Here is a 13234-nt window from a genome sequence, read left to right as displayed (position 1 = left end):
AAAGTGATATGGAAAACTAAGCAATAAAAACATTTTTATGCTGCTTATCAGATAATTTCCCACATTTTAAGATTCTCTAATACTAGTTATTATTCACTTCATGGAGATAATATGCAAAAAAAGACTGTTTTGTTTATTGATTTACACTAAAACATGTCACTGCAGATCAGGTTTCTCAAGAACAGCATATTTACAGTAACAGTATGAATTGCACTGTATGGGATGATGTGTAAGTGTCCACTGTGTTGGCTGATATGCAACTAAAACAACAAAACCCATGAATATACAAGCTGTCCACTGGTGTGACAACTATGTATGAAAGGGTTAAAATCTGTGGTACAAAAAGACAACACAAAAATGCATGTGAAACTGATACATTCATAGGTTAGCACAAGCAGCTCATGTCTATATTTCGCTGTCACGACTGACCAAAAAAAACCATGTAAATACAACCATTTCCATTGTTCAGTACAGAAACAACCTTCCCATGTAGCAGGAAACTGTTCTCCCACATTTCATGAGAAATATTGGGCGTGTTATGCTACTTTTTCCTCAGTCGTTTCATAAACGTCACCTCATCTCGGTTTCTGATCCCATAGCTTCAGAGAAAAAACAAATAAGGACAGAGAAATATGCGTCAGTGTTGAAAAATAACAGGTGTAGACAAATGAGGTGATTTAATCATATACTTACTCCTTTAACCTCATCTTGTCATCTTCAAGCTTTTCTCCCTGGAACACTAAATGATACGTTCTCCAAACATATCTCCTGTAAAACAAAAAGGAGCAAATGTTTGGAATCTGCATAAAAATAATTTGGTTGTTTCGTTCGGCAAAAATTCTCTGTTACAAGTTGTTGTTGCATGTGTAAATTTACCAGCTGATGTGTTTCACTCCACCTTCACGTTGCTGTTTCAGCTCCATGAATCTGCAAATGGCGTTTTTCAGGTCAAGGACGGTAGCATTTTGCACCACCACTATAGCTTTTTTTTCAATGAAAAAGCAAAAAAGGTTGTGTTAAAGGTTGACTAAATCATATGTGCATATTAATTGTCATTTTCTTTATAATGCTGCAACATGGAACAACATAACAATCTCAATACTTACGCATTATTTCACCATCTGCCTTTAAAACTCTCACTGTCATCGCCTGACCGTACTCCAAAGCAATTTGAGAATTGACTTCCTCCAGTGTCACCTAAAGTTAAGGACAATAAGATTTCAGTTGAGTTCAGACTTAGTAAATCTGACAAATCCCTCTTTGTCCAGTGCTACCATCTTTGAGGAGTTCAATCAAAAAGGATTTCATAGAAATATAGAAAACAGACAGCTCGGGAAATGTTAAGAGACCACGCCCAACGTCCACACCTGAACCCAAATGTGAACCTCTTGAATGTGATCAGTGGAAAGATGGCTGACCACATGAGGTGCTCATATTTTTTGCACCCACAGCAGCAAATTAGCACAATGTGATATGAAAGACAGGTGTGAAACACGCTAGGATGCATGAAAGCTGTGACTGAAAATAAGGATTATTCTTCAAAGTGCTGATTTATGCACACTATCAGTCGAAACATCTGTAATGTGCTCAGGAAATGTTGGAAAAAGGATGCTTCCTGGGCTCAAAAAAGTATTTTTTGGAGTTAACAACTCATGTTATGGGTCTCATGTTTTTATTTAAGATTGAGTTTTTGTTGTTTTTCAGTATCTGTATTATGTTGTTTAGATATTAATATGAACTTTGCAGTCACAAACATTTTTCAAATCGACTAAAATTTACTTAGGATGTCAAATGAGTGGCCATTTTTGTCCAAAAAAAAAAAAAAAAGTTGTAAGAAATGCATAGAACTGTGTTGAAATAATGCTAATACATTTGTGCACAGACTACTGATATTATTTGACAGTAGAAGCTATATTTTCAGAAATATTGGATTTTGAATAGAACGTGTATGTGAAAACTTTTGCTGGTGGATGGACGTGATATTACCCATGATGATCTGGTCAGTACCAGTACTTTATTAATAATAAACTTATATACTTACTATTGCTAATTCTCCTCTTATTCATAAATGTTAGTGTTGTGGATCTAAAACAATAACAGCTGAACAAAAACACAAAATGTGGCAGTGGATGGATGTGACATGGTTGTTACAGATCCCATCATACTGATGCTCGCCAGCCATGTCACCGTTTCCAGAATTGATCGCTGTGCAAAAACTAGTATCAGAATTATTTATTGTATAGTTTATCATCATACTAAAGAGTAAATAACAATATAGAATTGTTATTTCTTTATAAAAATGCTTATTATTATACAACTGTTGATTTAAAAAGTGACGTGTGACATTCTTAATGTATGTATTTGCGTAACATAAGCAGGATGGATCAGCACCATACTCCATATTGAACCTGTAAAAATAAAACATGTGATGTGTATTATATAATTGTGTAAGAAAAATTAGGAATCTAAAAGAATAGAATATTTGTTTTTCAGGTAAATTCAGTTAAAATATAACTTGGCCATTTGTGACATGAAAATATAGCATTAATTGTGATGAAATTGGACATTTTTGACTTGAAAACATAGTTCATATGACCATCAACATGTTGGAACAGAACTGAAATCCTGTAAATTTGCATAACTTGTATTTACCAACAAAAAGTTCCTTTGGGGATTCACTTATATTGATTTCTTATGCACAAAGACATACTGTAAATAAGACATCTAAGCAAATTTTAGCCGTTATAAATATTTTGACAATTTCTCATGTTCATTATATTGTATCACCAATACAAAAATGCCATTTCCGTCCCAGAGCAGTGTACATAGTGAGTAAACATAATGACCTGAATTGGCAGATCACACAGTAAAGGATCCTGCACAAGCCGAGCGAGTCCCTCCTCGAAAATATCTAAGATCTCTGAGTGAGGAAGAGCTTCCTCATCCTCCTCCTCTGCATCTGGCGCAGCCTCCTCCTCCTTCAGGATCTCCTCTTCCACCTCCTCCTTCTTCACAGTCTGTTCTCCTGAGGCAGAGTCCTGACTCTGCTCCTCCATCACAAACTGGAGCCTTTTAACAAACTGGACCTGGAGGCCTGTTTGTTGGGCAAAATAAAATGACTTATAAGTGTATGGAATGGAATAGAAAAAGAAGATTTAACAAACAACCATGTAAAAGTTTCAATTGGATTTTTTTTTCCGCGGCTGCGAGATAAACAAACCGTGTGTACGTCACTAATTATTCACCGGTGTAAAATATAGCTCAGAACAACTGTTCCTACTTAGTAGTTTTCAATCCAGGCACTAATTTACCAATGATTAATTCAACAGATAAGTATTATTTGGTTCAATATTATTCAATAAGATTTTTACTAACGTATAAAGTGGGCACTAAACTAAAGATAAATCTGTCTTTATTATGTTGTTTCTTCCGAGCTGTAAAACGGTTGCACCCTTAAACTCCTCGGAAATATTTCACATTTTATGAAGAAATCAGCCGAAATATGCCGTGTGCACGAGGGATATTGACTAGGAAATTATATCCGCTTGCAATAATAGAAGTTTTCAAATAATATTTAAAAGATACGAGAATATTAAACGCTTTATCTACCAACAGCTGGTGGTGCTAATGCTCTACCGAACAGCAGGTCACCATTAAAGCGAAGAAGAAGAGTTACTTCCGGTGCTTTACCACATGCGTCTGTTTACGGCTAGAGAAGTGATGTCGTACGTATAAAACAGAGTAAACTACTTTCATATTTTACTTTGTGGCTCGGGTAAAAATGCTTCTGTTTTGTCCAACTTGTGGGAATGTTTTAATCGTCGAGGAAGGACAGAAGTGTATGAGATTCGCCTGCAACACTTGTCCCTACATACATAACATCACAAGAAAGGTGGGTTAGCTTACAGCTATACGAAGTGTGCGGTTAGCCTACATTACAATTATACGTATACATTAGTCTGATCTGAAATTAAGAGTATTTGTGTTATGGGAATGCTGGTGCTAGATTCTAATAGCTTTGTTTGCTATGTTCGTGTTTGCAGGTAAACAACAGGAAATACCCGAAACTCAAAGAGGTGGATGATGTTCTGGGTGGAGCTGCAGCTTGGGAAAATGTGGACTCAACTCCTGGTAGGTTTATTAGTTTGTTTATTTGCTAGAATCTCCATTAACTTGAAGTAAACCCGGTCTTCCTGTAGGTCCACAATTAAATAAATACACACGTACAAAACATAGAGCATAGCCTGTACTTGAAAATATAGTAAAAAATGTCAAACGTTAGAAAATATGAATATAACAGATGGTACATACTGCATCATGGTACTGTGTATGTAGTAGTGTTAATGTAGGAGTGAATTTCCCTGGTTAATCAATATATGTTGGATTTAGTATGGTACTGTACTGCAAAGATTGATGATGTCATACCTGTGCTGTACATTATTCTGCAGAGGTTACTGGCACACAAATACCTCCCTAATTTTTTATCACTCTTTACATTGTTTTCCTCTTCATCATTTATTATCATCATCACGCCAAACAGTGCCACATAAAAGTAAAATAAAAACAGCCTTGAAATGTACAACTTGTTAAAATTGTTGGAATTGCATGTTGAAAGTGGCTGTGAAAAGTGTAGTTTCAGAAGTGTAATATAGTTTGTATGTTAAAGAGGTGGTGTTTTTTTTTTTTGTTTTTTTTTTTTTGTGAAGTTCTTTATTCAGTGTTTGCTGTCAGCTGCTTATAACTGTCCTCATTTATAGTTGCGGAAAAAATTCTTAGACCACCCCTTGTTTCTTTTGAGTTTTTGGTCATTTTAAAATGCCTGGTACAACTAAAGGTACATTTGTTTGGACAAATGTAAGGATTGCAACAAAAATAGCTCATAAGAGTTTAATTTCAGAATTGATATCTTGCCATTTTCCATGGTTTTCTTGAGAATAACCAAAATCATTTCAGTTCTTAGATCAATATCTATGGCAGTGGTGGGCAATCCTGGTCCTCGAGGGCCTGTATCCTGCATGTTTTAGATGTTTCCCTCTTCCAGCACACCTGAAGGTCATTATCAGGCTTCTGCAGAGCTTGATGATAGGCTTATCATGTGAACCAGGTGTGTTGGAAGAGGGAAACATCTAAAACATGCAGGATACCGGCCTTCGAGGACCAGGATTGCCCACCCCTTATCTATGGCATTGTACTGACAAAAACAGTGCTTTTAGGCATTCCATGTTTTCTTTTCTGTCTGTTTTAGTACATGATACACACAGGAGTTAGGACTTGATTGCATAACCATTGTTTTTGATGACTTTTGGTCTAATATTTTTTTACGCAAATGTAATACATGTGTTTGCAACACCTCAGATTTGCCTTTGTTGACACACCACTGAATGCAAGATAACAGTATCTTTCCCTGCATAATTTTAATGTTGAGCATTTTACCTCTCAGCCAGCAGTAACTGCATCCAGGCAGTTTTAATACCACAAGTAAAACTTAATACACTGTCACTATCTATAAACCATCTGTCACCTAGAATTTGATGCATTGTTAAGTGTCTAAGACCTTACACTATTGGTACTATCTGTTAACAAAACCAGCTCTGATTTTTAACAGATGTGTGAATATTTTTAGCCTTAAGTTCACTTCCATGTAATAAACAGTATCATTTCTTAGGAGTACTCATGACGTCATAGTGATGTTGTACATTTTATTCATTTACAGAAACTTGTCCCAAGTGTGAGCATCCTCGGGCATACTTCATGCAGATTCAAACCAGATCAGCAGATGAACCGATGACGACTTTTTACAAATGCTGCAATGCCCAATGCGGACACAGATGGAGAGATTAACACCTTTGCACTTGTGAAAAAACTTGTTTGGCACAAATTATTCTGCTCTTCCCTCGTACTTAATTTATTGTACAGTCATAGCTGGTTTAACTAAAACCTTCCCTTTTTCTTTTGACCTTTACCAACTGTATTTACTTTACAAGCATTGTTGATAGATTAAATTCAAATGTGTTTCACTAGAAAATCATGTTCTGATTTTTATTGATAAAATAGTAGCTGTATACAACAGTCCAACAAATTTGTCGTACATAGTTTTACATCGTCACAGACATTTAGAAAGCAATGCACACCAGCATTTTCCACCACAATGGCATATGATACAGTGTATTCAAAGTTCAACGCAGTCCTTCATCTCCACACTGGCCTTCGTGCACATTTTAGCTAGCCTCAAGAAAAGAAAAAGAAAAACTTCAAATGCACAGTCAAGAAACCAGCGATTCATTTGACGACGTGTGGCTCATGCAGACGAACTCTGCACCGGTGAGCAAAGGTGAACCGCAGATGGGGCATGCTGTGGCGGAACGACGGTTTCATTGATTGTATGAACCTCAGACACAATTTTGCAAAGATATCTGCTGTAATTGTTTATTTAAAGCTAACTCCTAACAGATGTTCTTTTACAGTATTAGTCTAAGACATTTGTATTTGTCATCTAACATGCATCTGAGCAGCGCAGGTCATCTTAAAGGGCTGATACCATATTAGGAGGCTTGGTGATGACAGTGCCACTTACACACTTTTCTATGATTATTGTGGCATCAAGAATAAATCAGCCGTACCAGTGAGAGGATGATCTATTGTGACCTGGTACGTCAGAAACAAGACCTGAATTGGACACACTGAGATGACATGCAGTTTTTTTTTCTGTTAGAAAAACTAAATCCTCAGTCTGCTAGCTCCTATTTTACTAAACTCAGGAGTGCATAAATGTTGGTTTTAACTCGACGTTCATCAATTAGCAAACAACAAATCAACATAAAAACCTCAAGGTCAGGTCTTTGCTAATCTGAGGACCATGTAAATCAAAAAACTGAGAACCCTTGATTAGCATAAGTATTTTTTCCTTCATATAAATGCATTAGAGGGTTAAATGCAAATTTCTAAATTAAAGTGCACATATCTGCTTTATTATCAAAAATTAGATACATCCTGAAGAGCGGGCACTGAACAGCTCATTTACAAATCACTGAACATTTTGTGACCACTCACTAGAGCCCAGAAAATTCTATTAATACCGTAATATCGCAGGTAATATCAGCCTTGGGCATTCCCAAAACGAGCATATGCATTAGTTCAACAAGATGAAATGATTAGTTAACTCACATTCAATAAGGGATGGTGAAATAAGGAAACATTAGGTCCATTAGAATAAAATTAACAAACATGGACTGAAATGTTCACAGTTCTTAATACAGTATTATCATGTTAAACAGTGAATATAACATAAATAAAACAAATACACAGGATGATCATATTTTACTTCAATACACCTGCAGAGGCTAGACTCAGATGAATCCAAATAAATAAAGTGACTGTTTTCACAGCTTTTCCTAAATGAGGCTGACTGTTTATCAGTAGGATTTTTTTTTTGCCACTTACATGCGTAACATTACGAACCTTTCTCCTGTTTTTACATACAGGCGTGCCTGCTGCCTCTGTGGATGTTTAAGCGCCTTTATTCTTCTGTTGCTCCATGAGACAAATGCATCTTTGTACATGAAAGCAGTATGCTTTAAGTTAAAGAGGCCTATATACAGTAAATATGTGAACAAATGAGAAAAACTGCAGTTACAATGGAAGAGGGTTACACAACACTTTGCAAAAATGGAAGGGGGGGGGCTGTCACTACCAGCAGGAGGAGCTGTGAATTTGTGTACATGTCTCTGTAGCAAACAGCTGTCGGTGGTTAGCATATACGCTTATATGTGTAAATGTAGCCCTTACAGTAAGGGCAGGTGTGTGTCACATCCTTGAGGTCATCAATCAGGCAGGGGATCAAGCAGCAGCCAAGATCACACCTGGAAAAAGAAACACAGAAAGATATTCAACAAGTGTATACAATGCTCAGACATGTTGGCCTTAAAGCATCAACTAAGGGGGCATTAGAATAGCCAGACAGTACATTTCATGAGTCTGTTAATGTGTTACTAAGACTGAGTCTGCTGAGTCTATACACAACTGGATCCAAAACATTCAAGATACATAAGAAGCAAGAATAAATGAGATGATTCACTCCTATTGTGAAGCGACAAGATTTGAATGAACACACGACAATTTGATGTCAGTAAGTAGTTTCATCTGATTCCTGGGATTGTTAATGGGTAGCAAAGAATAAATGAAAAAAAATAAAAACTACATATGTTTTGCTTCTCTTGCACTGCAACTCATTATTTCATTCATCTGGTTTCACTGTCCAAGAGCCAAGTGTTACTTGGAAGTCAAAATGTTTTAAAACACAGCAAAAATTCTGACAGAAGACTGAATAGAGATTTAAAAGACTGGACCTCATCTTTACTTTAAACTTGTCCTGCTCCAGTAATAATCAAATCTAAACCTCAATAGCAGCTTTGTTTATATTTGCATGAGAATAGGCTTCTGATGGCAGCTGAGAAGGAACTGATTTGCTTCCAAATATTACATTACTTCACAAAGAATCAATAATATTTTTGCATATAATTCTATACAGATAAATTGGATTTGAACTGTGCAAAAACAGTAGATATGATGTTGTATACAATGTACACTCAGAACACCCGCATGTTGAACTTTTATGCTAGGGCATAAATGTCAGTGAATCTCATCTCTGCAGCTTCAGAATATGTTGGATTTCAAATTATAAAAAAGTAAATGGTAAAAATGTAGCTGTAGCATGGTGATAGACTACTTTCCCTTTGATATTCTGTGACCTGAAGACTAGACCAACCCCATCTACCCTCATTTGAATAAAGTTCAACATTCCGCTGCAAACAAGGTCATAACAGGTCTGTATGCAAATATACAACACACAAAACACCAAAGACTAGATAAGAACATAAAATGTCTCTGGAGCTTGTATGGGGAACTCATATTTATCAACTCACTACAACGTCTACACAGTCACTGTTCGTTACTTTGTCCATCTTCATTTGGATGTTCCACATGAACAGATGCAACTGCACCTGGGTGGTAACCACCAGCTACAACAGAAAGTGAAACCAGTAGGTTTGATGTGTGCTAGAGCTTGCTGGCATTCATTTGAGCTTCAAGTGCTCAATGCTTAAAAGGGGTCTTTTCTTGTCTTTATAGACATGTTCATTAAAAAAAAAAAAAAAGCTACTTTGACTACTTTTCAGCCACTGTTATCCTTAAGTACAGAGAAGAATGTACGGCAAACACACACCCATAGCTAAAAAAACAAATGCCACCAGCCTTTTTTTCCTCCTATTTTCTGCATGACCTCTGACCCATGCTGAACTTACCCTACAAAGAAGCAGAAGAGGCAGAAGAGTGTGTTCATGAGGCCGACATCGTGGGAGATGCGGGTGACGATGGCCTGCTGACAGTGTGGACACACAGTCTGCACTGGCGTGGTCTGGAACATTTCCCCCTGCAGTACTGTCACAGTGGTGGCTGCTCCTGGAGGAGCCAACACAGTCGCTGTGTGGCCCCCCATGTTGACAAAGTGACTGGGACCAGGACCCATCTGTCCAGGCATGGGGTGAGGAAAGTGCCCGGGTGGAGGTGGGTAATGACCACCTGCACAGAAAAACATTTTACAACCTTAAGTATTTATATGTGAAGCATTGTAAATAAAGATTGAATGCACTGTGTCTCGATGTGACTTGATGAAATTACTTAAAACTCCAATAAGTCATATCCAACATTAAATCCAAATTAATTACCACCGAAGTTTGCAGCTTAATGTCCATAGTTTTAGACTTCCAGATCCAGAAATCAATAGCAAAACTAATGCTTCAATAACCTTACATTTTTCAAAGGAGTAAGTGCACTGATACAAAACAGTGAGTAAATATTACAAATCCTAAGTAAATTATGTTAATTTTCACTTTAAAACATAAATCAGGAACATGTACAGCCAGAGTTAAGCTGTGTGGTGTTGTGGAATTTGTGTGAAGTGTCTCAGCAACAATTCATGAGATTTAAATGGTGTTTAATGCAAACTGACACATGTTGATGTTTGACAGATATGTGTCTTTATTATTATTCATGCGTATAAATATCTGCTTGTAACTGTACACTTCCAAGAGACTCTGAAGTGCTTGGTGAATTCATCTCTCCTGTTTGCAAGTTTTAAAATGGAGACAACTGTTGCCTTTCTGCAGAATGATTATTCCAAATCAATTACCACTTCATATTCACCAATGGATTACCTTTAAATTTCAGGTATTAATATCTGAGATGGTGAATCCATCTCTCCTATTTGCAAGTTTTAAAATAGAGACAACTGTTGCCTCTATGCAGAATGATTATTACTAATCAATTGTCACTTTATATTCACCAATGGATTCCCTTTAAATTTTAGGGATTAATATCTAGGCATTTCAAAAGCAAACCTGAAGCTACAGTCAGTTTTTATGAAGCCGATAGAAACTGGTCAATAGAATTGTCAGGCAATTTTTTTCCTCAGGCAAGAAACCCTGCCACGGTCTTTCACTCGTACCTTAACTGGTTGTCTCCAAATCTCCCTTTTATCACCTCAAAAATAAAATGTATTTTCCTATGATTAAGTATGATTTATAGAATTTATGCAAGCTATTTTATAATGTTATACAATTTTGTTTCATCATACTTTTGTATCCTACTTTGTAATCTATTATACTACTTTTTATCTTAATATGCATCTCTGATGCACTTCACATAACATTAACCTGTATAAAAGGAACCAAACAAATAAAGTTTGGCAGATTTATATGTAATTACATGTGGTAGTGATATATCTGGCAGATGCCTTGGATGCTTGATGGTGTTGTTTATGTTTGCAGAGAGCCTGTAGTACCTTGTGGTGGCATTGGCATAGGCATAGGCATAGGCATGGGCCCTTCTCCAGGGACATGTGGGGGGAGGAAGCCTGGATGTGGGGCCTCATATGGCGGAGGACCGTAGTCTGGAGGCTGGGGCTGTCCTTGAGGAGCACTTCTGATTACTTATGAAAAATAACAAACACAGTTGTATATTTGTGATTCATACCACTTCACATAACACATGATGATGATATTGTTCTGAAAATGACTGGAAAATGTAGCTCAACAAATCCTCATTTCCAAAAGCTAGAATTCTACATGTTTATTTCATTACCTGGCTGCCCATTCTTCTCCTCAATGAGCGGAGCACTGGGGCCTCCGGGGTACGGAGGAGGAGGATCACTGGACATACTGGCCGGATGTCTGTACAGGGAAAGGGGTTGGACACGGAGCTCCACTCACAACTCTTCTTTGGACTGTCACACTGACAAAAAGAAATGCATCCAAGATTTAGACCATGGCTCATTGTTCTCTGACACAGACAACCTTTGAGTTAGAGAACATTCCAAAGATAGCTAGAGAAGCTAATGAGGCACTTATCAGGTTTTAGACTGAAAGGAAGCACGCCTGGTTAAATAATGCATGCTGCATGATGGATGCTCTGTGTGTATGTCTGTGTGTGGGAGGGTGTTGGTAAAACGAAAGAAATTGAAACACTTGCAGTTCCCATCTGATAATCCACACAATAAAGCTTTACAGATGTACCCTCTACTAAGTAAAAGAAACATGGAGGTTAGGGGATTTACCTGGTTGTACTGGGCAAAGGCAAAAATCCCCTTACAGAAAAGAGCAACCGTGCCACAACCTGTAATGCAGTAAAAGGAAAGAGTTCCATTTAGATCAGAATATCAGAAAAAGTAAAACCCTACAGATGGTGACAAGTAATTAACTATAAAAACCTACAGGATAGATTTTACCATTTTAAAACAGATGAGAGATACTTTCCCTTTCCTACACACCGCATGTGCTTCTGTGGGTAACTGTCACACTGACAGCTGTCTTTCCTGTTGTAACAGCGCTCATGGCTCAATATCCTTATATGTTCAGTGTTAGCTCAGTGTTACATCAAAGTTTCGTTCATGTTAGAAATCGTGTCCATTAAACTTTAGACTGGGTACGGTTCGGTCAGTTAATGCTAACAATTTTCAGCTAACCGACTAACGCTAGCTAGCTGATGTTTTTTTTTTAATCCTTGTCCAGATAATCCAGCTCAAAGCGACTTGCACAACTAACCATGAATAACTTACTTACGTAAGTGAGGCTGGTGGAAGTTGTACTGATGTTGACTGAAAGCGGAACTTTATATTTTTACAGTTTAACCCAATTTAACGTTAGCTAACTGGTAACACGGCCGTTAAGCTAGCTCAGTAACTGTAAAGCGCAGGTGTAGCGATAACAACAGTTTGATAATATACCGCGTCTACACGTTCCAGGTGTTTGTGGAACCGCCGATAGGGAGTCTGTTTGCGCTCAACTGCTGAGGTGACTTTTAAGACAAGACTCCGTTTGTTTAGCTTATGCAAAGCAGAAGTCTTTTAATGTTTGCTAGCGGTCGTTAGCTAGCTGGCGTCGCCATTGTAGAAACAACACAAGACAGACATGTTCCGTTAAGTCCCACAGATATAAACTAAACGACAACACTATCGACATATTTGGTTGTCAGTGTGTTGGTGCGTTGGTCGCTGGAGTAAACACCAAATTACCTGGGTTTGGGGAAACGCAGCTGCCCGCGGTGTGACTGAAATGTTTGACGTTAACAGTCCGACCCTCCTGACGGGAATCAACATCCGCTGAGACGGATTTACCATGACGTCACAACGATCATTTGACAAGGCACAGCGTGTAAAGCATACAGTAACAAATGACAGATGTGTGTCAGTATGTACCGAGCCAAACACACAAAACTGAGGATGACACCATATGACACTATTGTACCAAAATAAGAGAAAGACCTGTGTTTTTATAGAACTGTTCCAAATTCAGCTCGCATTCTGTTCCATCCTGATTCATATCATATCATATCATATCATATCATATCATATCATATCAGTAATTTAGTTATCTTTACTTGATTACAGTAAATATTCAACAACTTTTGAAATATTTAATTATAGTCATTGAGGGGTTTCTTGGATGTGCAACACAAATGTCAACTTAATCCAGTGCACAATAAACATCTGGTGAGGTTCAGAGTGCACACAAATTCACAACTGCAAGGTCCCATAAATTTAGCAAATTTGTTCACATCATTTTTATTTGATAATTTATTTACGAATACAATCTCTTAGCCAAAATTTATAGCAGTTCCGAATTTTAATTGATCTGGTGTGAAAGGACCCTAGAGTGACCATGTGTCCCACTTTATGAGGGAC

At 37.4% G+C, this 13234-nt stretch overlaps 3 protein-coding genes across 5 annotated transcripts; 1 reads left to right on the top strand and 2 right to left on the bottom strand.

The window, feature by feature from the left end:
- Positions 1-235: 235 nt before the first annotated feature.
- snrnp25 (small nuclear ribonucleoprotein 25) lies at positions 236-3250 on the bottom strand. The gene is made up of 5 exons (XM_030140981.1): positions 2847-3250; positions 1107-1197; positions 877-982; positions 694-768; positions 236-599 (listed from the first exon to the last, which is right to left on the bottom strand). Exons 1-5 carry the CDS (start codon positions 3054-3056, stop codon positions 542-544), a joined length of 540 nt encoding a protein of 179 aa, XP_029996841.1. The 5' UTR covers positions 3057-3250; the 3' UTR covers positions 236-541.
- A 419-nt stretch (positions 3251-3669) lies between these two features.
- On the top strand, positions 3670-6469 carry polr3k (polymerase (RNA) III (DNA directed) polypeptide K). The gene is made up of 3 exons (XM_030140982.1): positions 3670-3892; positions 4044-4131; positions 5714-6469. The coding sequence occupies exons 1-3, from the start codon at positions 3782-3784 to the stop codon at positions 5839-5841; spliced, it is 327 nt and encodes a 108-aa protein (XP_029996842.1). The 5' UTR covers positions 3670-3781; the 3' UTR covers positions 5842-6469.
- Positions 6463-12689, bottom strand: cdip1 (cell death-inducing p53 target 1). 3 transcript variants are annotated; one of them, XM_030140977.1, is made up of 6 exons: positions 12566-12689; positions 11609-11667; positions 11137-11286; positions 10838-10984; positions 9300-9576; positions 6463-7859 (listed from the first exon to the last, which is right to left on the bottom strand). In XM_030140977.1, exons 3-6 carry the CDS (start codon positions 11210-11212, stop codon positions 7748-7750), a joined length of 612 nt encoding a protein of 203 aa, XP_029996837.1. In that variant the 5' UTR covers positions 11213-11286; positions 11609-11667; positions 12566-12689; the 3' UTR covers positions 6463-7747. The 3 variants fall into 3 exon arrangements, with proteins under 3 accessions (XP_029996837.1, XP_029996838.1, XP_029996839.1); XM_030140978.1 differs by having other exon boundaries at positions 11137-11278; XM_030140979.1 differs by lacking the exon at positions 11609-11667 and having other exon boundaries at positions 12566-12660.
- Positions 12690-13234: the final 545 nt, after the last annotated feature.

The sequence above is a fragment of the Sphaeramia orbicularis genome, chromosome 8, assembly GCF_902148855.1.
Source record: "Sphaeramia orbicularis chromosome 8, fSphaOr1.1, whole genome shotgun sequence".
Classification (NCBI taxonomy): Eukaryota; Metazoa; Chordata; class Actinopteri; order Kurtiformes; family Apogonidae; genus Sphaeramia; species Sphaeramia orbicularis.
Note: the sequence above shows the minus strand (reverse complement) of the source record. Positions and strands in the feature narration are given on the sequence as shown.

Excerpts from the sequence above, each read along its gene's own strand:
- snrnp25 (XM_030140981.1), bottom strand. The coding sequence starts at position 3,056 with ATGGAGGAGCAGAGTCAGGACTCTGCCTCAGGAGAACAGACTGTGAAG. Across the intron at positions 1,198-2,846 it reads TGTGTGATCTGCCAATTCAG|GTGACACTGGAGGAAGTCAA; the intron begins GTCATTATGTTT and ends CCTTAACTTTAG. Across the intron at positions 600-693 it reads GACAAGATGAGGTTAAAGGA|CTATGGGATCAGAAACCGAG; the intron begins GTAAGTATATGA and ends TTTTCTCTGAAG.
- polr3k (XM_030140982.1), top strand. The coding sequence starts at position 3,782 with ATGCTTCTGTTTTGTCCAACTTGTGGGAATGTTTTAATCGTCGAGGAA. Across the intron at positions 3,893-4,043 it reads TACATAACATCACAAGAAAG|GTAAACAACAGGAAATACCC; the intron begins GTGGGTTAGCTT and ends TCGTGTTTGCAG. Across the intron at positions 4,132-5,713 it reads AAATGTGGACTCAACTCCTG|AAACTTGTCCCAAGTGTGAG; the intron begins GTAGGTTTATTA and ends ATTCATTTACAG.
- cdip1 (XM_030140977.1), bottom strand. The coding sequence starts at position 11,212 with ATGTCCAGTGATCCTCCTCCTCCGTACCCCGGAGGCCCCAGTGCTCCG. Across the intron at positions 10,985-11,136 it reads GGAGAAGAATGGGCAGCCAG|TAATCAGAAGTGCTCCTCAA; the intron begins GTAATGAAATAA and ends ATTTTTCATAAG. Across the intron at positions 7,860-9,299 it reads CTCTTCTGCTTCTTTGTAGG|GTGTGATCTTGGCTGCTGCT; the intron begins GTAAGTTCAGCA and ends TTCTTTTTCCAG.